The sequence below is a fragment of the Magnolia sinica genome, chromosome 2, assembly GCF_029962835.1.
Source record: "Magnolia sinica isolate HGM2019 chromosome 2, MsV1, whole genome shotgun sequence".
NCBI lineage: Eukaryota > Viridiplantae > Streptophyta > Magnoliopsida > Magnoliales > Magnoliaceae > Magnolia > Magnolia sinica.
In genome coordinates this window covers 139030938-139055028 of record NC_080574.1, presented here as the reverse complement: position 1 = coordinate 139055028, position 24091 = coordinate 139030938, and the positions used below count along the sequence as shown (strand labels likewise).

Genomic DNA, 24091 nt, shown 5'->3' with positions numbered 1-24091 from the left:
TTCCAAGCCAAATAAGGACCCTTCAGCAGATCTAATGTATCTCATCAAGATACACAAGTCCAAAAGCTAGCTAAGAATCTTATAAATAAACCCACTACCATTGGAAAAAGGTAAGCACAAAAAATCCTGACTCAAGTCCCACTTCTACTTTGAGACTACCCACTTGACTTAGGCATTGGAGGGCCCCCAGCACCCCCGTTGTCCTTTACATCTCATGGATACATGTACGCAGGTTTACGTACATCTACAGGTATGACACCCGTCTAGATTCAAGCCATAACAGTTTAACTCTGTCTGTGGGAACTACGACAAAGCCATTAAGTTTTCCGAAGGGCACCGGCCACACCCAAGCATGTGGAGTAGTTGAGAACCCCCCCCCCCCACCAAATCACCAATAAACGCGGAAAAATCTCGAAACTAGGGAAGCCATCTTATCTCCCTAAAAAAATCAAGCAGAAGCATTGATTGGCATGGTGGGCCCCACACAACATGAGCGTATCCCCCCCTCCCCCCAAGGTCTCTGCCACCTTCGCCAATATACACGCAAAGATCTCGAAACTGGGGAAGCTAGCTTGTCTCCTTAGAAAATCAAGTAGAAGCTTTGATTGCCATGGTGGGCCCCACACAGCATGAGCGTATGCTTGTGATTTTTACCTATATGCTCAAAAGTTAAAAGATGCTCGCGAAAGGACAAAAGTTAAAAGCAACTCCTTGAAGGAAGAGGGGTGGGGATTGCTTATGGCCCCTAGCCATTAGGGTTTCAATGGGTTGGGTAAGGATTGGCCAAGCCTTATTCAAGCCCAACCGACATTTTTAACATAGGCCCTTGTAGACACACCACAATCAAAACACGACCACATAGCTTGATAACATTGGTGGGACCTTGATCCTAGCCGGTACACACAGCTAAAATCACCACATAAGGGCAACTAACAATCCCGATTGAACCAGAATTAGGCTGAATTAGGCCCTGAGTGCCGGCTTTGCCGGAGTGCTAACTCTTTACGCAAAACTGGTGTTGCCAGCGCCGACTTTGCAAAAAGCAGGCGTTGCCAACGCCGTCTATGGTATTTTTTTGGCTCGCCGGGCTTCATCTCAGGCTCAATTACTCGTCAAGCTCCATCTTTTTGCGAATCACCAATGCCAATTGCTCTTATCTCTTCAACAGGCCCGCTAAGCTCCATCTAAGACTCAGTATACTCTTATCTCTTCGGCTACACTTCAGCTTGCCCAAGCCTAGCAATGATGCCAAAGCCCAGGGCTCGAGAGAACTGAACCTAATCGATCTTATTCATTCTGCCTTACGTGTCCCTGCCTCAAATGCCTGTAAAAGAGGGTTTCGCCCTTACAACTAGACAAGAGAGAGAGTTAGGAGAAAGATGGCAATCAGACCCAAACAGAGTCTAAAAGGGCAAGGCTTTTTGTTCTTTGATCTCTTCCATTCTTTCAATCTCTCCTATTCTATTTCAACTTAAAAAACCAACGTTGTATTCTCGATCTATCATTTTTTCAGTCTGTATATTCTAACTCCACTCTTTTAAACACCTGAGGTAGTAGGCTCTACCCTGTTATCACGTAAAGTATGCTCTATAGTTGTCTCTCTTAAGGATTTTCTATATTAGAATATGTGACTTAAAGGAGTAATCGAAGACTCTGTATTCTTTTTCTTTTCCATACTTCTATAAGAAAACCATTTTTATAATGTTCTCATTTCATATTAAGTTTATCTTTTATAGTTTAGATATTTAAATCTTATTATTCTAATGAAAGTTTCTTTGATCCTCTAAAAGCGTATAACCTGTTAATGTGGAGATTGTATTTCACATAGGCAGTAAAAGGGTGTCCAATCTCTTTCTTTTCTATAACCGAGGTCCTCACCCGGAATCAATGGCACAGATCAAAGTATGAGTCACTCGAGTCGAGAATTCTTCAATTTTCTCAATCTTAACGCAATTACACACATTCTAGCCTGCAATAGTTTACAGAGCCTTTATTTTGGCTAGTGAGGACGCCAAAATAACGCTCAATCTAGCCATTCTATTAGTCTTGTGAAACGGTAGTGTACAATGTAGAACCATATCGAATTATTACAAACCAAGTATATACCTCCCGGGCTTAACGTCCGAGAATAAGAGCATGTTGCATGAGGGATTACAAACAATATAAGTATAATTATTGGCTTTTCTTTTCAACCCCTCTACAAGATTCAAGTACGAAGATATTAGTTATGATTTCTGTTGGACCTAGATAGACTTCGGATTTGAGCCTTCATAAGCTACTGCCCATATAAACAAAGTACCTAAATTCATTTACCTCTCTTCATCTGCTACCCTAACTCGAACTCGGCTCGGCTTAGTCCTCAAGCTTGATCAGCAAGCTCAGCTCAGCTCAGTCAGCAACTCGGGCTACATCGAGTTGAGCTTAAGCTCAATCTTTCGAGCCAAGTTTGAGTTTGAGCCTTTGAGCTTAGTTGGAGTTTAAGTTTTAGGATTTTTAATATATTTAATTTATTTAAATACGTAAATATTTACAAAAATTTTGTATTAAGCGAATCTAATCCAAGTCAAATTGATTCAAACCGAGTCAAGTTCATGTCAAGTTTTGAGCCTAGTTGAGTCAAGCTTGTTTTAGCCTCGACTAGGCTCAAAAGTTTTTTGAGCTCAAAAAATCAACTCGACTTGGCTCTAACATAATTTTGAGCCGAGTAGAGTTAAGCTTCTCCGAGTCAAGTCCAGAGAGTTAACCGAGCTAACTCAGTTCATGTGCACCTCTTGAGTGCTAAGCAATGAATAAGGGCCGGCTTTTTGCTCACGTAAGGACATAGTTCCAAAAGATGAGGCATATCAAAACCTTCCACCATGATATATATATGTCATGGAAACAGTTTATTAAGGTAATTTCCAATGGGATTAACCAAAAACTAGGAATATCAGCCTAATGGCCCTGGTTCAAAACTCGTGTCACCCCACGGATTTCTCACAAAACATTCGGTAGGCCCCAACTCACTTCCCTCGTGAGAAACTTCCTCCTGCGGTAGTCGTTGCAGGCAGGAAATCCGTGTCCAAGAAAGAGATTGGCAATCGACTTTTTTATCTTTCATTGACTTTTGAATGAGAGCAATCGACTCTTTTATTTTTCATTTACTTTTAAATGAGTAATCTGTGGCAGCGAGTTCTAAAGCGAAACACAAAAGCGTGGCCCCCAAGCTTCTCTCTCTATCCGACTTTCTCTTCATGTGATCATCCTATAAAATAATTATTTAAATAAGGCCTTCCATTTTCCTATAAAACCCCATCCTTTCCGTTGGCCAGAAACAACCAATACATTTTTTCTTGATCCCTCCCTCTCTCAATCTCAACCGACCAAAATCAAACAAGAATCAACGACTCTCTCTCTCTCTCTCTCTCTCTCTCTCTCTCTCTCTCTCTCTCCACAAACCAACGACATGCCTTCAGCTAAAACCATGCTATCGACCGCAGGCTCCCTTGCAGCGTCGGCGGTGGTAATCCGCACAATCTCCAACGAACTGCTACCCCACAACCTCTAAGATTTCCTCTTCTCAACCCTCTCCTCTTTCTTCAACCGCTTCTCCTCCCAACTCACCATCACCATCCATGAATTCAATAGTTTTTCCATCGATGAATTATATTCTGCCGTCAAGATCTACTTAGGCTTCAAAATCTCCCCGTCTACAAGGAGGCTGAGAGTATCCAAAAATGACAACGAAAAGGACTTCAGAGTCTCCATGGAGAGAGACCAGGAAGTCATCGACATCTTCCAAGGGATGAAACTCCAATGGCAATTAATCTGTCGAGAGAACAAGAATAACGACTTCCACTCATTCAACGGCCCAAATTCCATCATCCAGACCGAGGCCAGATTTTTCCAGCTCAGCTTCCACAAGAAACACAAAGACAAGGTCTTGCACTCTTACTTACCTCATGTTATCAGTACATCCAAGGCAATGAGAGAACAGAAAAAGACAGTGAAGCTGTACATGATCGAGTACCAGCGGATGCACCGGAACTTTGCCGACACCTGGGTTTCGGTAAACCTCAACCATCCAGCGACGTTTTCAATGGTGGCGATGGATTCGGAGGTGAAGCAGGCGTTGATGGACGATCTAGAGAGGTTTCTGAAGAGGAAGGAGTTTTATAAGAGAGTGGAGAAGGCTTGGAAACGTGGGTATCTGTTGTATGGACCGCCGAGGATCGGCAAGTCGAGCTTAATCACTACCATGACGAATTTCCTGAATTTCAACATCTACGATTTGGAGCTGACAGATGTGAGGTGGAATTCTGATCTCAGGCGATTGCGGATTGGGACCGCTAATCAATCGATCCTCGTTACCGAGGACATTGATTGCACAGTTGATTTTAAAGATCGTGAAGCACTAGTAGTAGGAAGAGCGTGGATTCCAAATCATCCATCGGAGAATCAGGTGAGTGCATTTAACAAGGGGCATGTTGGTCATTTAGTGTCATGGCATGGTTCTTCGCTGATAAATAATCTTTTAATTGCAATGCGGAAATATGGACAGCCAATAAATCGATCTGAACCATCCATTTGGTTCAGAGAACACTTCATTGCATAGTTCCAAAACTCGCTGACTCAACTCGAAACTCGGCCAAGTCAACTTGGTTAGATTTCGAGCCGAGTCAATTCAAAACTCACTCTTCGGACGGAGATGATCTCTAATCGGAGAAACCATTGGACTTGACTCGACTCACGTTGACTCAGTCCAGTAATACCTGGAACCTCGTTTCACCCAACTGATAACTTCTAACCTGTCAAGTGCAATTGAAATCCAACCCTTCCAATAGGACAGTCCCACCATGAAGATCACCTAACTACTTAGCAAGTGGGCCACACCAAGAAAACAAGATGTAGCCGTTGATAAATAACAAAATACAAATGTGGTCTATTTGATATGTTAGATTTTGCAGATTTTGGAGAAGGTTATAGTCATGTGGGGCCAACCTATTCAATTGGTTGGATGTCAGACTCATATGAAAGGTTCCAAGTTATTTATGGGTGGTCCATAGCTTATACTCCAACTAGTTATACTCGAGAGTTGAGACATACTCTTTATTTTTATTTTTTTTATTTTTTACACACGCACACACACCCCACACACTCACGCTGGTAGAATTTCACCACCTATGGGTACTCGAACCCTTGACCGGGAGTTGAAACTCCTGAGAGTCTACCACCCGGACAAGAGTAATGACCCAAGACATACTCTTTATATATAACCATATCCTGAGTCGAATCTAACCGAGTTTACTCGGTCGAGTCTTCGAGTCAACCCAACCTAGTTTATGGACTATGCTATATGGGTCATGGAGTAAAACAACCTGAAGATCGGATAATTTTAACCGTCCAATCTATTTTACATATTAAATGAACCTCAAAAGGAGAACAGGTAGGCTCATGAATTATTGGCCCATTCATTTAGGATCGGCTCGATTTTGGTGCACCAATGCACGGCTGGGATCGATTAATCAGCTATCCACGTAACTTAAACAGATGACTTGCCAAATTCTTACAAAACTGCCTTAAATACCCTTCATCTTTTGAACATATGACCGAAATACCATCCATCGGTTAAAACGTATGTGATCTCTCTCATGACGTTTTGGTTTTGATTTTGGGGAAGGTGACCCTTTCAGGACTTCTCAACTTCATCAACGGCCTTTGGTCGAGCTATAGCGCTGAGAGGATCATCATCTTCACCACAAATCATAAGGAGAAGCTGGACCCCGCACTACTGCGGCCCGGACGCATGGACATGCACGTCCACATGTCTTATTGCAGCTTCTGCGGATTCAAGACCCTGGCCAAGAACTACCTCATGATCGACGACCATCCGATCTTCGAGGAGATCCAACGGCTGATAGCGAAGGTGGAAGTCACGCCAGCACAGGTGGCGGAGGAGCTGATGAAGAGCGACTATCCGGATGTGGCCCTTCAAGGATTCATCGAATTCCTCCAGTGGAAGAGGACCGAAGACCTCCATGCTAAAGCTAATGAAGAAAGAGAGTCTGAAGAGGAAGGGAAAAATGGAAAGGAAAGCTAAAGGTTAGGGACAAAATGGGAAGGAAATAATAGGATGAGGGGCAAAATGGGAAAGGAGATAGAGATGACATGAAATTGAGGGATGGAAAACGACGGGAAGCGAAAAGAAGAGATATGGTGATTTCATTGACTGGACGACTTACAACTACTTTCAAAATGCCACCAGATTTAATTATAATTACTGAGGTTGCCATTACAGCACCGCTTCGAACTCGAAGAGTGATTTTGCTTTTTTTTTTTCGAATTCTTTGATGCTCTGAGAGAGTTTAGTGGATGATCCACCGGCAGTTGGAAATTACAGAGAAAATGCATAGATGCATACAAGTAATCAAACTAAACCGTCCAAAACATGGGTACCGGTTTAATGCATTTGAACAAAAAATTACATTTTTTTTTTATGATTAGACTATTAGATATATATTATATACATTTATTGAACGGTTAAAAATGAAATATCCAATTGTCTTATTTCATAAAAGGAAGAAAAAAAACAAAAACAAAAACAAAAAAATGCCAGTAGCAATACTACTGTGCTGAATACAGTGTTGTATGCATGACCCAACTAATTCTTCTACCCTCATAGTATCCATATCACGAAGTTCCTGTATCGTAGTTACCTTAGAATTAAACCGTTCAGGAAGTAAGCGTAATATTTTTGCACACACTTTACTTTCTAGGATTTTATCTTCAAGACCCCACATAGAGTTCATAATGTCATTGAATCTAGTGTAGAAGTCCATAAACATTTCATTTTCTTCCATATATATTTCCTCAAATTTGGTTGTGAGGATTTGGACTTTAGATTTCTTGACAATTGATGTACCCTCGTGTGTCATTTCTAAAATATCCCAAACTTGCTTTGCAGAATCACAAGATATAATTCTTTTGAATTCATCCGGTGATAGTGCGCAAGTGATTGCATTTAGTGCTTTTGCAATTGCACTACTCTCACTTTTCTGAAGTGTGGTCCATGAGAAATAAGGTATTATTCTCATTGATTTTGAACCATCGATCCCAGTTACTTCAGTGGTATGAGGGGTCCATTCATTCACTATGGCTAGCCACATACTTTCATCCATGGATTTAAGGAAGATCCTCATCCTGGCTTTCCAATAGGCATAATTGGTGCCATCAAAAGGTGGAGGCCTAGTGACTGAAAGGCCATCAAAATTTGACATCTTATATATAGTTTAGATCGGTTAGCTCAGGAAATAAATCCAAATAATAAGAATTAAAACGAGCTATTAGGCTCTGATACTACTTGAAATGACCAAGTTATATGTCCTAGAGGGGGGTGAATAGGACAATGCCAAATTTAAACAACAACAGCGGAATATATATAAATGAATAAAAGATAGTACTATTAATAAATCACTATATTGGAATGTAAAGCAACCTCAAAAAGAGAGGTTGATATCAATGTTGTTCTAAGGACAACCTTACACCATAAAAATCAAAGGTTTATAGCAGGACAACCTTATTTCTAGAACAAATTGAATATCAAAAACTCAAACAGAAAGGAAACAAATGAAATAGCAAGAAATGAATTCTAAACTATTACAACATTCCCCACAATGCTTGAAATGTAAATATTACAACATTCACATTCACATAAACATCCCACAATCTAAATGATCAAAGATAAAAAATATAAATCACACATCCACAAAACACAAAGAGTTATAGTGGTTCGCCTGTGTATACACCAACTGTTAAAAAACAACCACACAGATTGCTATTCCACTCTCAATATCCCTACACAGAGGATATTAGCGTTCACTATCAAAATAGGTTTTCACAGGTTCACCCAAAACCTTCACAATTGCGTCTTTTTAGAAAAGGGCTTACACAATTCAAAAACCCTCATTTCTGAGTTTTCTGGCTCTCCTCAGATAACCAACACAATGAGATTTTTCTAGCTTAATCTCAAATAAAACAAAAATGAAAATTTACATAAATGTAAAATACCTGAATTTCTCTTTTTGTTGCAGCCCGGAAGAACCAATCGGAGTAGAAGATCGAATGTAGAAGTTCAAAGTCCAATACTCACTTTAAAATGGTTCTAGGTTCTAATTAATTTTAAATTAAACCAATTGGGCTAGCTATATTTGATTTTGATTTCAAGAAGAAGGAATATCACAATTCTTATTTTCAATTAAGATTGGAATGTAAAAACAAAATCAAATTAATAGAGCTAACAAAAGAGAATATAAATTATGCATAAAGTAGCTTAAAATGAACACAAACTTATCTCAGAGTGATCCCTTGATTTTACTTGAATTGAGTTATGAAACTCTGAAATTCGTGCTTTATTTATAGTTGCAGAAACTCGACTATAACTGGTCCTAAGGACACTACGACTGGTCGTAAGAGAAACGAATTTTTAAAATTTTGAGCGCGATCGGATAAAACTATTCTACGACTGGTCGTAGCATACCCACAACTGGTCGTAGGACTCAAAGATTGGTTGTTGTAGTTTGAGTCGTAGAACCAAGACTGGTCGTAGGACGAGCCGAAATTGTTCACACGATCGGTCGAACAGAGTTCAGGACTAGTTGTGGACGAATAGAAAATTTCAAAAAAATGCAACCAACTTAGAACTAGTCTTGGAATTTCTTGGACTGGTCGAGGCAGTGCTAGGATTAGTCGAACAAGGTTCAGGACTAGTCTTAGAACAGTCCAATTCCATGCAAAATAATTCAATTGAATTATGTATTCAAAATGACCTACCCTAAGGACAATCTAAGGTCAATCATACCTTTAAAGTGAGGTATGAACATCGAGACTTCATATCTTCAGATGATAGATGACCTTTGAAGATTGTGAAGCTTGAGATCTTTGAACTTGATGTAGCACTGAACATGAGATCTTCTATAGCTTGAATAACAATTCATCTTGTGTTGTACACTGACTTGAGTCTTGAACAAGATCACTTCTACTGTTGTAGCTTGTACTTGTATTCTACTGTATTAGCTTGTACTTGCATTTCTTGAAGTATTTTGAAGTAGTTCTTCGTTCTTGACTTGAAGTAAAGTGCTTAGAGCGGTGATGCAATGTCTTGAATATTTATAACAATGAACTACGCAAGACATAGATTGAGATTTTGGCACCACAAAATTTGACAACCAAAGGAGCATAAAACCATAGCACTTACACTATCTTCGTTGTTTTATGTGATGTGGCCCACTTGAGATTTTTTTTAGTTTGCATCCTAAAATGATCCATGAGAACTAATGGATGGAGTGGATGTTACATAGACATCACAGTGGGTCCTTACAAAATTACTTTTATTAAAGGCTGGAAAAATAATTTTATTATCCCCCTTGATAACGGTCGAAAAAATAAAAGTGGAATAATAAAGAGAAGGAACAATCCACACCCATAGCCACGAAAAGACCACCCACACACTTGGCTCAGAATTACAAATATAACGTTTTTTTCTGCAAGTACGTGTGTGCATTTAAACGTGCAACCATTTGTCAGCGTGCGTGACCGTACCTTTTCCAAGTGAGAAAACATGGGTGACTGTATGCACATGAAACCATAGCCATTCAAATACACACCGGAACATGCAAAGCTCAATAGGTAGACTGAGTGAAAGATACCTCGTTTCAACGGTGAGGTTTTGGTATTGATTCCTAGCGGGGGTGACTAACCGTGAAGTGTGAACTGACAGTGGGGTGTACCAACGAGCTAACAAAAAGGCAAAAAAGTGAGAATGCAAGGATTTAATTTAGATGCCCAAATGAAAAGAATTGAAAACATCCGGTTTATCTTGGAATGACAACACACGTTTGAGCGGTAAAGGTCCCACCTGTGATGTGCATGTACAATCCAAACTGTACATCCAGTGAGACTACTAATTTTCACTGTACATGCCAGGAATCATCCCTATCAAAATCTCATATGGGACACACCACAGGGAGCAATATACATTCATGCCTAGTGCCTATATGTTGTCCACCTAGATTCTGGATTTTTTTTTTTTTTAATTGTCCCTCAATCCTCGTGGGACGCAGCTGGTGAATGGAATGGATATCAAATAAACAACAGGGAGGAGCCCACATTTTATATGGAAGTTTCTGTGGTGTGTATCTCCTCCCCGAACATCCCTCATTGTTACCTTTGGTGTGGCCCACCATATGTTCATGATCAGAACAGAGCTTTAGATGTACGTCTAAAGTTGTGGGGCGCAACTAATGGACGGTTTGGATGGTACTTGCACATCTCGGCAGGCCCATGCAGCTTGATCGCATGGAAATCCACATGCGTTCTAACGCATATGATCATTTCCCCCCGTTTATCACTGACGTGCAATGGACGGCTAACGTGTTCATGAGTCAAAATTATCTTCCGACAGGAGATTGAAGAAATCTACTCCTTTGATTTTTCATTCACTTAGACGTGCTCCCCAAGCTTCTTCTCTGGACCGACCCTTCGTAGTAGACTAGTAGTTGAAGATAACAGACCCGATTAAAGGCTTGTAGGATCCTCGAGCCGAGACTTTGCAGTGGACTCAGTTTTTTCACTTATAAATCCAATCCACTGATCTGGACTGTTCATTAGGCCCAATACATAAATCCACACCGTCCATCAGGTACGCACTCCTTCTTTTCTCTTGGTCTCAAAATCAAGCTGATTCGACATTCAGATGGGCCAAGTCTTAGAAATTATACCTAAAATCACTAAATTCTTAAGTTATGGCCCAAATGAGTGTTGGAATAGCATGGTTTTTTGGTAAATACCTTCATCCTAATGCGATAAGTCAGAAGAATGGATTGTATGAAATATATGCACTATGGTGGGCCCTGAAGAAACTAATGGTGGGTATTGCATCCCAGTGGTTTCCTATGGTGTGTCGTATTTTAATTTTTAAAGGTCAATGTTTCCCGGGAGAGGCGGCAGGCTGTAGTTGGAATGACTCAAGGAGTATGGACTCAATTTTTGATTCACGATCCATTGATGAAGGGATGAACTAGAACAACGGTCTGGATTATCAAACCATTGGGCAAGGGACCTTTTTTTCCTCATCTCAACCTACCACAAAGACTTCTTGGTCGCGGTTGACTGACCAAGCAGCGGTCCGTCAGAGTAACTGCTATCGTGAGTTATTTGATACTCCGGCTGTGTATAAGGCTTGATACGCAGGCACTCAGAAATTGCAAACCATGCCATACATAGATCAAACTGAACCGATTAAATTGTGTAACTTAATGTCTGTAGTTCACAGTCCCAAAAGAACAGTGGTGGAACAATAATAACAGCTGATTTGAATACACTTGTTTGTTGAAACTGAACCATTGGATTTTTTTTTTCATTTTTATGTTCAAAAAATGTTCACCAATCTTTGTCTTGTACTACATATTAAGTGAGCCCCATAGTTTGAACGGTTTAATTGTTTTACTTGTATTTCATGTATGCAGCATCTGATCTCTCCGTGCCTCAGTATCATCCATCGCTCTCTGCCCGAGTATCAAAGATTTTCTGGCTCAGCTGAAAATCCTATTGACCAATGTGTCCACTTCTTCATTAACTAGGAGAAAAAGAAAAGAAAATCACTCGGTCCTGAGGAGTTATTTTGGGATAAGAATCCCATCTAATTGGATTAGAGGATTCCCCCGTACCTCCTGATATGGCCTAGTGAAAATCGTGTTGAACAGCCCGTAAGGATGAGATTTGGATGTGCTTTCCTTTTGGGGCTTGTTGCTACTGGTTTGGCTTGGCTGTCCGAGTGTGGGCGTGATAGAATTGAAATTGTGGCTTAATTCAAACCAAGCAATTACGACCTCAAATGTTAAGATAGGCAAATGATCGAGACCTAATGAGATCGGTCGCCGATTCAATCACTTGTTTAATGTGTAAATAAGATCAAGTGATATTTAGAGAGTAGAGTTTATCATCTGATGATATGTTACACATTTGCCTTTTGTATCAAAGAATTTTTTGATACATATAAAAATTATCACATACTTAATTAACACTACAGATTACATTATAAAATCTAAACAATGGACTGAAAATAAACAATTATACTAAGAAATGCGATTTACTTAATAAGGAAAATAAAAGAATTATACTACGGAATGTAAAATACTAATAATTTGGAAGGATAATTGAAAGTTAATGTTTGATTTGATTTGGTTGTTATGAGACCTATTTGCTTGTAAATTCATTTGCTATTTAATAACATTAATCTAATCATTTAGATTTTTTTACATTCTAACAGTTGATATAACCATTACTACTACTTACCTCCTTTATTTCTTCTTCTGCCATATGTTATGCAACCGCTCCAAGGTTGTTCTTCTATTGATTGCTTAAACAATTATATATTTTTATTTGATATCTTCCAATTGTACTATCAAGAAATCTTATGAAAATCTTCACATACACTATGTGGATCTATACATAGCACACATAATCTATTCGAATTGATTCTCATGAGAAATAGCGATAATAGGGATGAACATGGCCATGACTAAAATGAGAGGGCAAAAGGGATGGATAGCATAGATGTATAACACATACATCAAGGTGGGCCACGGTCACGGCCTCACCGAGGTATTATCTGGACCTAACCGAATTAGTTCTCCTTTTTAATAGACTTTAAAAGCATGTGAGTAGGGCTATACACGAACTGAACTAGCCCGATTAACTCGCTCGACTCGGCCTGAAAAAGCTCAACTCAGCCCAATTCGGAACTGAGGTTGGGCCAAGTTCGAATAGGTTCCAACTCGGCCCAACTCAGCCCAAAACCCGACTCGACCTGGCCCGACTTAGCCTCTATATATATATATATATATATATATATATATATATATATATATATATATATATATTCCTAAATTCTTACCCAGTTACCCTAACCATTTACAGCAATCCAGGCCGTCCAAATCGTGGGTCCCTTTATAGATGGAGCAAAGTCCCAAAAATCTATGATAAAAGTCCTTTCCAAAAATTAAGGCCGTTCAAGTTACCTGCCAAAGCTTTTCCCATGGAGTAGATGGATTAGAGTCAAGAAATCAAGGCCGTCCAAATCGTGGGTCCGAAACTGGCCCGAACTCGCCCGATTGCTGACCGTGCCGGGTTCGGGTTGGACATGTTGGCCCGGTGACCAGGCCAGGCCGGGTTGAGCCAGTTCGACTTGGTTCGGCCCGATGTACACCCCCTACATGTGAGGGTTTTTTATTTTTTTATTTTTTTTTAACCAACATTTGTGGAAGATCCAGTCCCTCGTAGAAATAACCTTGAAAATAAAGTAAATGACACAGTCCATTGACCTGAAAATCAACTCGCGGGAAACAATGCCATTTCTTTTATTTCTATAAAACCCCAACCCATAACATTGCCCCAGAACATCCAAGACTCTCTCTCTCTCTCTCTCTCTCTCTCACACACACACACACACACACACACCAACGCCATGTCTTCAGCAAAAGCCATGCTATCAACAGCGGCCTCCGTCGCAGCATCGGCGATGGTCATCCGCACGATCGCCAATGAGCTGCTACCCCGCCACTTCCAAGACCTCCTCTTCTCAACCCTCTACACCTTCCTCAACCGCTTCTCCTCCCAACTCACCATCGTCATCGAAGAATTTGATGGCTTCTCCGCAAATGAACTCTACGATGCTGCTCAGATCTACCTCGGATCCAAGAACGCCTGGCCGATGAAAAGGCTCAAAGTCTTCAAACACGACAACGAGAAGGACTTTTCAATGTCCATGGAGAGAGGCGAGGAGATCGTCGATATCTTCCAAGGTATGAAGCTCCAATGGCGGTTGGTCTACATAGAGAACCAAAAGAACGTCTTCTACTCCTCCAACCACCTCAATTCCGTCGTGCAATCTGAGGCCCGGTCGTTCCAGCTCAGCTTCCACAAGAAACACAAGGACAAGGTCTTGCACTCCTACTTGCCATTCCTTCTCAGCAGATCCAAGGCGTTGAAGGAAGAGAAGAAGACACTGAAGCTGCACACGCTCGATAATGAACAAATGTTTAGGCACATGGGAGGTGTATGGACTTCGGTCAAACTCAACCATCCAGCGACGTTTTCAACGGTGGCGATGGATTCGGAGGTGAAGCAGGCATTGATGGACGATCTGGATAGGTTTGTGAAGAGGAAGGAGTTTTATAAGAGAGTGGGGAAAGCTTGGAAGCGTGGTTATCTGTTGTATGGCCCACCTGGTACCGGCAAATCGAGTTTGATCGCTGCAATGGCGAATTTCCTGAATTTCGACGTCTATGACTTGGAGCTGACTGACGTGAAGCGGAATTCCGATCTCAGGCGATTGCTGATCAGGACCGCTAATCAATCGATCCTCGTCATCGAGGACATAGATTGCACGGTTGATTTTAAAGATCGTGAAACACCGGTGACTGTGGATGCAGAGGGGAGACCAAACTTTCGAGAGGAGAATCAGGTGAGCGCATGGACCAAGGGGCATTTTTGGCATTTAGTGAGGAAACCCTGGTTGGTAATTTGCTGTTATTGCAAGGGTTAATGTGGACAGCCCAGTGAATTAATCTGGACTGTCAATTAGGCCCTGAACACACACCTCACGGCATAGTTACAAAACTGGCTGACTCGACTCGCGTTAGATAGGGGCCTGTGGGGCCCACGACCACTAGTGAGTAGTGAGTCAGTCTCACCACTGCCGTGTCTAGAAGAATATCTAAGAGAGAGAAAATTAATATCCTTGTCTAACAAGCCCAACTTTAGATTATCTAAACGTTAATCAAAACCTGAAAGTCATCTTAACCATAAAATCAAAAGGGTTATCAAATCCTCCACTCCGTAGTAGCTAGGTAGACCGTGGATCTTCATCTTTGTGGAGAGGTCCTCAAAATCGCACGTAGATACCTTCAGATCCTGTGGTCTACGCACCAGGCTAGTCAACAACTCCAAAGTCTACTAGTCAACTCAGTTAGATTCCAAGCCCACTCAGTTTGGGGGCTTTTGGATCATAAGTTACTTAAGATAAGTTACGCAATAAATAGCTTATCTCATCTTTTAGATATTAAAAGGATAAGTATATTTAGCAAACAACATACTTATTAGCTTCTTATCTCTTTGTCTCTCCAATGCCTTTCTTCAAACACTTAAGAAAAGTAAAAAAGTTTTAAAAAATTAACTGAAATGATTAATTACTTTTAAATTTAAAAAAAGTTAGGTATAACTAATCATAAACCAAACTTACTTATCTTTGGTCTCATAGCACTCATAGGGCTCCTAGTTGCGTATGGTCGCTTGCACATTCCAATCAATCCATCGGAATTCTCTATGAAGTATAGAGCATATTTTAATGGCTTCCGTGTAAAAATCGCATTGATTGGATGATCCAATCCATCACTAGTTTGTCCTTAGTTTTCTAACTATCCTTTTCTTCTAAGCCATGGATGACTGGTTATGATAACCTATCAAAAGTGACGATCTATGTTGGACCCAACGATTAGATTGATCAAATTGTTGATTGCACTTGTTTTTATGTAAATGATCTTGACCATCCATATTGAATGGAACTGATCATAGGGTTAATATTGTCAGATTGATGTAATGTTTACATGGTAGAGCATGAGAACCGCGTTAGAGCTAGTGGATGGTGTAGATCAATCAATTGAATTATCAAAGTGTCAAACTAATTTTATGATGCCCTGAAGCACAGTAACTTATGATGCCCTGAAGCATCTGTATAATATTTGTTAAAAAATGAACTAATTTTATATTAATTTTTCTATTATAAATGTTTTTAGTTTAATTATTTTAACATAGAGTCGACCCAAGTCTACAAGGTCGAGACTTCGAGTCAAGTCGTCAGGTTTTGAAGACTGCTCCATGTGTCGTGGAGAAAACATACCACAGATCGGATGATTCTAACCGTCCATTCTCTGAACCCCTGTTATGGATTGCTTGTGGTCCCGAAGAATCAAAGAAATCTTAACCATCCCAACCATTGTTCGGAAAACAGACGCCTAAATAAGGAAGGGTAAATTTCGGATTGTTAGGATCATCCAATCTCCTTCATATTTGCATCCCAGCCCATGACTTAATAGGCTTGACCCAATGCACGGCCAAGATCGGTCGATTGGACCGTCCACATTCGCTATCAAACTAGGATCACCCTAAATAAAAAGCTGACTTGTAAAAGTTCTCAGAAACTGCGCAAAATGCCCTTAATCTTTTACCATAACCTTGAAATAATGCATTCCTCTCTTTTAAAACGTTTATCATCTCTCTCATAACGTTTTGGTTTTGATTCTGGCGCAGATGACCCTTTCAGGGCTTCTCAACTTCATAGACGGCCTGTGGTCGAGCTGCGGCGATGAGAGGATCATCATCTTCACCACAAATCACAAGGACAAGCTGGACCCCGCACTAATGCGGCCGGGACGCATGGACATGCACATCCACATGTCCTACTGCAGCTTCTGCGGATTCAAGACCCTGGCAAAGAACTACCTCATGATCGACGACCATCCGCTCTTCGGTGATATCCAACGGCTGATAGCGGAGGTGGAAGTCACACCGGCGCAGGTGGCCGAGGAGCTGATGAAGAGCGACTGTCCGGACGTGACCCTTCAAGGACTCATCGGATTCATCCAGAGGAAGAAGATTGAAGATCTCGAAGCCAAAGCTAAGGAAGAAAGCGAGTCTCAAAACGTGCGGGAAACCAAAGACAAGGGACAAAATGGAAAGGAAGGGAAGGACGAAGTGCAGAGTGGGAAGGAAACTAAGGCAGAGGAGCAAAACGGGCAGGGAATGGAAAATAACAAGTGATCTATTCTTGTACTATATAATAACTGCTTTTAAACAAATACCCACCAGCTTTATGCACCGAATAGAAACCTATGTAAAACCACTAGAATGGGGGAGGGGTTTCACTGTAATAGATGCTTTCTTACTTTGTGAGGAAGCCCAGCAGGGGCAATTTCGTCACCTAGCAGGGGCATTTTCGGTGGTATCGGTATTTCTTACCACAGATAATCATTTGATGCAGGAGGTGGAACTTATCATTTTCACCAATCGACAGAATCATATGACATCAGAGCCGTAGAAAAGGTGGAACTCATCATTTTCACGTAGATACACTCATCAGGTGGGCACCCTTGATAAGCAACGGTCTGATTTCCTTTCCAACTGGTGTTTTTGGTGGGTCCCAACTTTTTCCTCACTGATTGGATAACCCACGGAAGTGACACGTTGGCAGGAAACGCGGGATCAAATGCTGCCTGAGTAAAACTCTGTTTTAAGTTATCAATTCACCTTTTATTGACTAGGAAAAAAAAGAAAAAAACAAAAAAAACAAAAGAAGTCTCGTGTAACCTTTGCACTTACGAAAGCAGCATGCCTACCGTTTTTGCAATGTGATGGACTTTAAGAGTATTGAATCTACCCCGTACATCTGCACGTACAACACTCATTTTTTGCCATTGATCCCATAATTCGAGCTGACACAAGATTCAAACGGGACACTTTTGATAAATTATACAAAAACCTTTAAATTAACATGTTATGGCCCAAATGAGGTTTTGTTTAATACTTACATCCTGATATTTTACGTATATGAATAGACTCGATGAAATATAGAAACCAAGGTGGGCACTAAACAAAACTAACGGTGAGTATTGCATCCCAATGATTTCCTAGTGTGCCCTAGTTAAAATTGAAATAGCCATGATTTCTGGCATATAGCGTGACCAAGAGACCGGGTAACCGATGAATGGGTTAGATCTCATAAAATTCCAAATGATGTGGTGCTAGTAGAGTTGGGTAGAATCTAACTCGATCTAGTGAATCTGGCCCGATCCAAACCAAACTGAAGGCCTTTATTAGTGTGGATTGAGTAGGATCACTCAAATCCGATCGTATATCGAATTGAGTTCGAATCGTGGTCAATTTAAACTGATCCGATCTGAAATCCAAATGAACTCTAACCCCTCTTTCTCTACCTGAATGAGGCCCCACACCCAGCCATCTCTCCTCCTTTCTCTCTCGATTTTCCTCTTTTCCTTCTTTTTCTCCGCCTTTTTCTCCTTCTTTCTCTTCCAATTTCTCACATCTCCTTCTTTCTCTCATCATTTCTGTCCCTCTCTCTCCCTAAACTCAATCTGACTTGATTCAGTTTCTCAAACCAAATTGGACTCGGATCGAATTAGGCCAGCAAGGATTCGGATTAGATTAAGTCAGCCTTATTGAACTTGGTTCGGATTAAATCGAGTTTTGGTCACGTTCTCGAAAAATTGAATTGAGTCGAGTTGGACTCAATCAACTCGGTACGACTTGACTGATGCCCAACTCTAGGCACTAGCTAGGCTCTCCACGTAGTAGCCACGCTCTCCACGTACCTACCACAAGTCTCGTGAATAGGGTTCTATTGTTTTCCAACCGACGATTGGGAGCAGATTAAGTGTCACCCGGTGACACCTTAGTGGGTGTTATCCTCATCGTCGGGCCCACATTAATGATTTTTTTTTATATATCCATGCTGTCCATCCATTTTTACATCCCATTTTAGGACGTTTTTCCAAATATTAAACCGATTCAAATTTCTGCTGGACCGCACCAAAGGAAACAGTAGTGACTTAAATGTTCACCATTAAAAACTTACTAGCACCCAAAGAAATTCCTTTCTCAATGTTTCCTTTTCATTAATCCCATTTATAAGGATAAGAAGAACTGGATGAACGTAAAAAATAAATATAAGCTTGATTCATAACTTTTGTGGCCCACACAAATCTTTTAATTATCATCGCCACTTTTTCCAGTGGCGTAGTCTACTTGATATTTGAATCTACTTAATCTTTGGCATGACGTTATAAAATGATAAGTGAAAACGGATGGACAGATTAGATATACAAAAGAAAAACAAGGTGGGCTCCACACAGTAAGGGCAACACCCACCAATATGTTACCCGAGTAACACTTAATCCGCTCCCAGAACGATTAGCACGAGAAATTTGGGACTGTGGACCCCACCTTTTATCCGAAACAATACAAACTTTGCTTGAGAACCTAGACCTGCTCGTACGGACAGCGAATTTGAGGACGAAAATACCCTTCCTTTCACGGAAACGGATTGGGTACTCCCTCAGCCACCGGCCAATGGCTGATGGTCGGTGGTCTGTGGGCCCCACCATGATGTATGCTTTTCATCCATGCCGTCCATATACTTTTCCACATCATTTTATGATATGAGACAAAAAATGAGGTATATCCAAATCTCAAGTGTAACACATTATAGGAAACAGTGTTGAATGCGCGTTAACCATTAGAAACCTTTAGGGGGCCCTCTGTGATGTTTGTGAGAAATCCTCCCCCATCTAAGTTCATTCATAGGGTCACAAAGCCCTGGATGAAAAGGAAAAACAAATTTCATAATGATCCAAAACTTCTGTAACCCCTAAAAGGGTTTCAATGGTAGATGTTGGTTTCAATGGTAGATGTTCAATTCCCCACTGGCCTTTACAGTGTGGTCCACTTGATAGTTAGATCTATCTTATTTTTCGTCTCAAGCCTTAATATGAGCTCGCCAAATAGATGGACAGTTTGGATATAACACAGACCTCATGATGGGACCCACAAAAGCAACACAGAAAAAAAAAAAAAAAAAAAAAAGACGGTCGCAGCACTACCGCCCGCGCAGTCTGGGTACGGCTGTAGCTACGGTTACAATCCGTAACCATAGATAACCGCAATTCGGCGATCAATCGCGGCTCCTGATATTCCTCCGCAAGTCGCTGTCTCGATTGGCGATCAATCGTGGATTTCGCGATTCCACCCCCGATCTATGGCTACGGATTATAACTGTATCTATAACTGTATCCTTATGCACTTTTCTTTTCTTTTCTTTTTTTACATGGAGAATTTTATTCTACCTACATTTTTCTCTAACACATATTTATATAAATATGTATATATAAGCATATAAAGAATTTTATTCTACCTACATTTTTCTCTAACACATTTATATGAAATGCATGGAAATGAACGTGAAATGAAATGAAATCACTGGAATTGACCGTGAAATGCATGGTTATGACCGTGAAGTAAAGCGAATTGACCATGAAATGCATGGAATTGACCATGAAGTGAAGGGAATTGACCGTTAAATGCATGGAAATGACCATGAAGTGAAGGGGAATCGTCGTAATTGGCCATGAAATGCATGGAATTGACCCCAAAGTGAAGGGAATTGACCATGAAGTGATAGGGAATCGTCAGAATTGACCATGAAGTGCATGAAATTGATCATGAAGTAAAGGGAATTGATCATGAAATGCATGAAATTCATCGTGAAGTGAAGGAAATTGACTGTGAAATGAATTGAGTTAACCGCAAACTGATTGAAATTGACCGTGAAGTGAATGAAATGGATTTTCGACCATCGACTTGATGGAAAACAGTGGAAAATAACCAGGTTGGTTGGCTAAAGTAGCTTCTCCTACCCTAAAATCATATGTGGTGAATCAACATGGAATCGCCGGGAATGACCGTGAAATGCATGGAAATGGCCGTAAGTGAAGTGAATTGACCGTGAAATGCGTGGAAATGACTGTGAAGTGAAGGGAATTGACCATGAAATGCGTGGAAATGACTATGAATCAACACGAAATCGTCGCAAATGACCGTGAAATGCATGGAAATGACCGTGCGCATATATAGTATAATATATAGTGGGGTCCACAAAAAGTGAGGTATTTGAATATACCTGCCGTTCGAAGCTTCTTAGATGGGGGGACCATTTTCGTCTTTTCTTGGGTTCACAAAAGTCAAAAATGACGTGCGTGGGGTCTATATTCTTGGCCGGACAATGAGAAAATATAAAATGAAGAAAAGGGAGGGTTTTACTGGAAGGTGGACAGTCATCGAGGGGAAAAGTAATCAGAGAATCAGATTCGGTCGGCTAGGATGAAGGAGCAGGGAGAGGAAAGAAGAAAAATTCAGCGGGAGAAACATAAAATTGAGCGGGGCAAACTAGAAATTCAGCGGAGGAAATATGAAATTGAGCAGAGCAAACTAGGAATTCAGCGATGAAACATGAAATTGAGTGGGGCAAAATAGAAATTCAGCGGAGGAAACATGAAATTGAGCGAGGCAAACTAGGAAATCAGCGATGAAACATGAAATTGAGCGGGGCAAAATAGAAATTCAGCGGAGGAAACATGAAATTGAGCGAGGCAAACTAGAAAATCAACGAGGGAAACATGAAATTGAGCGGGGCAAACTAGGAATTCAGCGGGGGAAACATGAAATTGAGTGAGGCAAAGTAGAAATTCAGTGGGCAAACATGAAATTCAGCTGGGGAAACTTGAATTTGAGTGGGAGTGGGGCAAACTAAAAATTCAGCGGGGCAAAATAGTAATTCAGCAGGGGAAACATGAAATTGAGCGGGGCAAACTAGAAATTCAGCGGGGCAAACATGAAATTCAGCGGGGGGAAACTTGAATTTAAGCGGGGCAAACTAAAAATTCAGTGAGGCAAAATAGAAATTCAACGGGGGAAACATGAAATTGAGGAGGGCAAACTAGAAATTCAGTGAGGCAAACATGAAATTCAACGGGAGAAACTTGAATTTAAGTGGGGCAAACTAGAAATTCAGTAGGGCAAACTTGAATTTCAGCGAGGGAAACTTGAATTTGAGCAGGGCAAACTAGAAATTCAGCAGGGCAAACTTGAATTTCTGCGGGGCAAGCTAGAAATTCAGCGGGTCAAACAAGAAATTCAGCGGGGAAAACTTGAATTTGAGTGAGGCAAACTACAAAAGCGAGGTAAACTAGGAAATCGGCAAAGCAAACATGAAATTGAGCGGAGGAAACATAAAATTTAGCGGGGCAAACTAGAAAATCGGCGGTGCAAACTTAATAGATAATTTCATGTCGACCCGATCAATCAAAGCGTTTCGACCGGTTGACTCGATGGATAAATAGGTTACACAGTTTTGAGTGTTTTTATGCAATTTGTTTCTATTTCTAGTTTTGATTATATATACTGGTGTAATCGATATTAGAGTTACTGCTAGATATGCTTAAGGGTTTGAAAGGATTACACCATGAACCATATCTCAAGTGGTAGACTAAGTGAAGATACCTCATTTCAACATTGAGGTCTTGGTATTGATTCCCTAGTGGGGGTGGTTAATAGTGGAGTGTGCACTGACAGGGTTTGAAAGGATTTTTGAAGAAAGAAAAAGGATAGGGTTTTTCTCATGGGTCTTCGAATCGATAATGCAGTGCAAATGAGCATACACTAAGGTTCTTTTAAAGAAAGATGATCTGTAATTGTCAAATATTGTTTGTGAGACTGCTATATAAAATGTCGATGTATTTCATGTTTGCCCCGCTCAATTTTATGTTTGCCCTGCTCAATTTCTAGTTTACCCGCTCAATTTCATGTTTGCCCCGCTTAGTTTCATGTTTGCTCCGCTGAAATTCACGTTTGCCCCACTGAATTTCAAGTTTGCCCAACTCAATTTCATGTTTACCCTACTCAATTTCTAGTTTGCCCCACTCAATTTCATGATTGCCCCACTGAAATTCATGTCACGCTCAATTTCTAGTTTACCCCGCTCAATTTCATGTTTGCCCAGCTAAAATTTATGTTTGCCCCGCTCAATTCCTAGTTTGTCTAGCTCAATTTCATTTTTGCCCCACTCAATTTCCAGTTTAACCGCGAAGTGATTGAAATTGACCATGAAGTGAATTTTCGACCATTGACCGGATGGAATTTTGGAAAATAACTAGGTTTGTTGGCTAAATTAGCTTCTCCTACCTCAAAATCATATATGGTACGTTAAGTAAATCATTCTAGTTTAGGAGATATGCTTGTTGATATATTGAAAGACCTTCAATATGTATTGAAAAAGCAGGGGCTGTGGCTATGGCTACGGTTACAATCCGTAGCTTAATTTCCTTTTTTTATTTTATTTTTACTTTTTTGCCATTGTAATCCGCACCACCTTTTGTGGGTCTCATCATGTGGTCTGTGTTATATCCAAACCGTCCATCTATTTGGCGAGCTCATATTAAGCTTGAGTCATAAAATAAGACAGATCTAACTATCAAGTGGACTACATTGTAAAAGGCAGTGGGGAATTGAACGTCTACCATTGAAACCCTTTCAAGGGTTACAGAAGTTTTGGATCATTATGAATTATTTTTCTTCCTCTTCATCCAGGGCTTTGAGACCTTATGAATAGATTGGATGGAAAATAAATGTTACCGTGAGTCCTACAAAATCTTTAACGGTGAAAATCAGTTTTCCTGCTGCTCTTTGTGGTGTGGTCCAGCTGATCTTTGGATATGATTTTTTTTTTTGGATAATGCTCCGAAATGATCTCGAAATATGGATGAACGTTGTGGATATAATAGATACATAGCTGTGGGGCCATGTAACTTTGATCTCTTATGTGCCGTTCGTACATCTCTCGGATGGAGGAGCGTCAGCGCCCGTCTTTGAAAGGAAGCGAGGGGTATTTTCGTCCTCAAATTCGCTGTCCGTACGAGCAGGTCTAAGTTCAGAAACAAAGTTTGTATTGTTTCATAAAAACAGCTGGATAAAAGGTGGAGTCCCAAATTTCTCGATTAGCACAGGTGGAAGTCGGAAACACTCAGGAGTAAGGACTTTGGACATGCTTTTCATGCTCCTCGACCCAGTAGTATACACCGGTTTTCGTTCGAGACAAGCAGGCCATATGGTTCAATCATCCAGACCATTGGCATGTTTCATCATAGAGTAGATGGAATGTGTCCCAAAATTTAACTTGTTATTCGATCGTAATCTTTCAAATCGTGACATAAAACTAAACGATTGAGAAAAGAAATACACCAACATACAGCATTCGAATGAAAACAGTCTCAAATTTGGCGGCTAGGATCTTTCAATCTGCATAAATATTAGGTCACGGTCCATTCATGACGGGATGAACCTGAACAACGGTCTGGATTATCAAACCATGGGTCACGGATCCGACAGCTCCTAATCTCACCCGACCACAAAGACTTCTTTTGTTTGGGGT

General features: G+C 40.6%; 2 protein-coding genes across 2 annotated transcripts; both read left to right on the top strand.

Annotated features, from left to right (window-relative positions):
* Positions 1-3463: 3463 nt before the first annotated feature.
* On the top strand, positions 3464-6599 carry LOC131230740 (protein HYPER-SENSITIVITY-RELATED 4-like). The gene is made up of 2 exons (XM_058226699.1): positions 3464-4441; positions 5660-6599. Exons 1-2 carry the CDS (start codon positions 3746-3748, stop codon positions 6077-6079), a joined length of 1116 nt encoding a protein of 371 aa, XP_058082682.1. The 5' UTR covers positions 3464-3745; the 3' UTR covers positions 6080-6599.
* A 6843-nt stretch (positions 6600-13442) lies between these two features.
* Positions 13443-17013, top strand: LOC131237932 (AAA-ATPase At3g50940-like). The gene is made up of 2 exons (XM_058236021.1): positions 13443-14500; positions 16345-17013. Exons 1-2 carry the CDS (start codon positions 13502-13504, stop codon positions 16852-16854), a joined length of 1509 nt encoding a protein of 502 aa, XP_058092004.1. The 5' UTR covers positions 13443-13501; the 3' UTR covers positions 16855-17013.
* Positions 17014-24091: the final 7078 nt, after the last annotated feature.

Coding starts and splice junctions, on each gene's coding strand:
- LOC131230740 (XM_058226699.1), top strand. CDS start 3,746: ATGGAGAGAGACCAGGAAGTCATCGACATCTTCCAAGGGATGAAACTC. Junction 4,442..5,659: donor ATCATCCATCGGAGAATCAG/GTGAGTGCATTT, acceptor ATTTTGGGGAAG/GTGACCCTTTCAGGACTTCT.
- LOC131237932 (XM_058236021.1), top strand. CDS start 13,502: ATGTCTTCAGCAAAAGCCATGCTATCAACAGCGGCCTCCGTCGCAGCA. Junction 14,501..16,344: donor ACTTTCGAGAGGAGAATCAG/GTGAGCGCATGG, acceptor ATTCTGGCGCAG/ATGACCCTTTCAGGGCTTCT.